The sequence below is a fragment of the Gloeophyllum trabeum genome (assembly GCF_000344685.1).
Source record: "Gloeophyllum trabeum ATCC 11539 unplaced genomic scaffold GLOTRscaffold_00250, whole genome shotgun sequence".
Classification (NCBI taxonomy): domain Eukaryota; kingdom Fungi; phylum Basidiomycota; class Agaricomycetes; order Gloeophyllales; family Gloeophyllaceae; genus Gloeophyllum; species Gloeophyllum trabeum.
In genome coordinates, this window is record NW_006920658.1 from 35 (window position 1) to 2792 (window position 2758).

The 2758-nt window shown below is 38.7% G+C and overlaps 1 protein-coding gene across 1 annotated transcript; it reads right to left on the reverse strand.

The window, feature by feature from the left end:
* Positions 1 to 2063: 2063 nt before the first annotated feature.
* Positions 2064 to 2402, reverse strand: GLOTRDRAFT_51472 (uncharacterized protein; the record flags this gene model as incomplete). The annotated part of the gene is made up of 1 exon (XM_007873486.1): positions 2064 to 2402. The coding sequence occupies one exon, from the start codon at positions 2400 to 2402 to the stop codon at positions 2064 to 2066; it is 339 nt and encodes a 112-aa protein (XP_007871677.1).
* Positions 2403 to 2758: the final 356 nt, after the last annotated feature.

Here is a 2758-nt window from a genome sequence, read left to right on the forward strand (position 1 = left end):
ATCTCAACAAATAGGGTTTCTAGCACTGATTTTTCCTGAAGGAGTCTTCTGAATGCCAAGATACAACTTTTGCTTTTGGCCCCATTTGTAATGCAGCATTTGGTTGCTTCATTGTTTTTGATTAAGACTGGCATGCCTTTGCAAAGGGATAACTTGCCCAGAACATGATCACTGGCATCATGAGGAAGATTCCATAAAATATTTTAGGTAAGTTCATCTATGGCATTGGAATGATATTTATGCTTACTTTTATTCTTCTTTCTATTCATTTTAATGTCTGTTTTCCATTTATCTATGGAGTGAAAGTCAATTAGCTGTTGGTTTGTGTCTGAAGCAAATTGGACACATCCTAACTGGTTTAATCTGTCACGATGGATATTTCTTGCTGTGATGACTGATATATGACTAGATTTTGGATCAGATAGTTTAGGCTTGTTCTCACTTTTCCCTGCTATCCTGCTGCGAAGAAATTTTATGTCTTGTAAAGTGCAAGCTTTGTATCTCATATTTTCCAATGCTTCCTTAGTTTGTTATCTTCTTTGGTCTATCACGGAGTATAACTACTGTTGTGAATTGATGCCATATAGCTTTTCCTATTGCTGATTCTTGATCAGTAGGAGACATCCCTCTATTTAAATGTGTCCCCGCCCAATGACTGTATAATGGGGGACGGTTCATTGCCGGTGGCAATTGTGCAAAGTCACCACACAATATGACATTGTTTCCCCCAAAGGTTCATCGCCATGACCAGTTACCCTACACAGTCGAGTAGATATCTGATATAAGTCATGGCATGATGGCATTGAGACTTCATCCAGAAATATATATTCTACTCCATCAACCTTGCTTGTACTTGGGCTAGTGCTGGCGAGTTATTGTTTATTTTATCTGAATTGTCTGTGAACCCAAGGATAGAATGATAAGTTGATCCTCCCACTATTGCAGCCGCAGAACCGGTTGGTGCCATTACTGTAAACCAATGTGATTCACCTCTTTCATTGAAGTAGTATATGAGTACTTTGATTACCTGGGATTTCCCGGTACCTGCCATTCCTCCTAAGTACATTTTTAGTTGTTCTGTTTGAGGTGCACTGGCATGGTTTGCGATGATGTAAAATGCTCTCTCTTGTTCTGGTCTCAGCGAAAACTTCTTGACTACTCTTGCTTGCATTTTTGCCACATCAGGCCTTGATTGGAAGTAGTCCTTCAGTAGATAAGATTGATCCACAATCTTGACTTTGCTCCATTTCACTTTATTTCTATTTCCAGAGGTATTGCCCTCGCCTTGCTTGTCTTTATCCCTTTCTTCTAGTATACCTTCTTTTTTGTTTTGGATCAACTTTGCCCACTGCTGTTTATTTTTGTGTTCAATATCATTTGATTCCATTGGTATATCAAGTTCGATTTGACTGGGACATTTGTCTAACCATCAAGAATTTTTTCTATTTCATCCATCTGTTGCAGTCACTTTCCAGAATGTTTTCCAGTCTTGCCATACTCAGCGGCACCCTAATGTTGAATATCATTTTCATAAGGCATGGTGTATTCTCCTTGGTCATTGAAGTTATTCCCTTTTTCCATGGACATGTTATCCAGCGTATTTGGTAAACCAGGTATATTCCCCAACTTTCTTTGTTTGGAGTAATCATCTCGGGTGTCATAACATTCATATCGTATATTGAAATTGGACATTACTTGGGTTTGGCGGGGGGTAAAGTTATGAATGTGGAATGCATCGTCCCAACTTTGACCGAGAGATTTAAGGTCTTGACCAGTACGCCATGGTTTGAATAAAGTCATCATTGTAGCACAATAATATTCCTGATTACCTTCATCTCTCCTTGGGAGTGAGCTGCCGATGAAGTTTGGTACCAAGCCAAAACCTTCTTTGACCCAGGTAATGTAGTGTTTCTTGTGTTGGGGATGGCCTGCAATAAAAGTCAAGTCTTGAGGTTTGGTCTTCTTGTCCCGTTTATTAATATCAATTTAATCCATGACTTCTTCTTGTGGAACAAGATCATCACTGGAGTCCAATTCTTCAGATAAGCTATTGTCTGACATAGTCAGTTCTTGATTTTATTAGGTTTGGGCTTTGGGATTGGTTTCTTGCGCGATAATCTGATCCAGTCATATAAATTCATATCTTCATATTTTAGAGCATGATGTGTATAGTCCATAACTGTACTGTAAGGGGTGTAGCCATCTTTACTTTTACAAACCATTACTTTATTTTTCAGTGTTGCACTGATATTTTCTGTATCTTCAGATGGATTGTCATCCTCCCAGCTCTGCAGTACTTCTGATACATAAGATTTCCAAAATACAGTCTGGAACTTGTGGCTGGTGTAATGATCTGGATTACCAAGTAAATAAGCTGATGCCATGGGTGCCCCAATTTCCATTTTAACTGACAATGAATTGACAATTTGTGTCAATAGTTTCCGTGCCTTTTCTTGGTCTGGGAGATCTCCTCCCATCATAGAGGATTGTCTGTCAAACACATCTCATATTGTTTGAAAGATGGTGTAAGTTTTTAATGGTGTTTTGGTAATATAGTCAGTTACATATGCTACTACGGCTTTTAGTGCCGTACCAGACAGTAGACTTGTAACATCTGAATTAGATATGTCAGAGAAGGAGTGAAAGTGTTTATCATTGTTTCCTTTTTCTACATTTGTATATACCCGGTATTGGTATCGACATGAGTCTCCTCTACTAATTCCCTTGGGAATCGAGCTTTGCAAACACCTTTTACCAA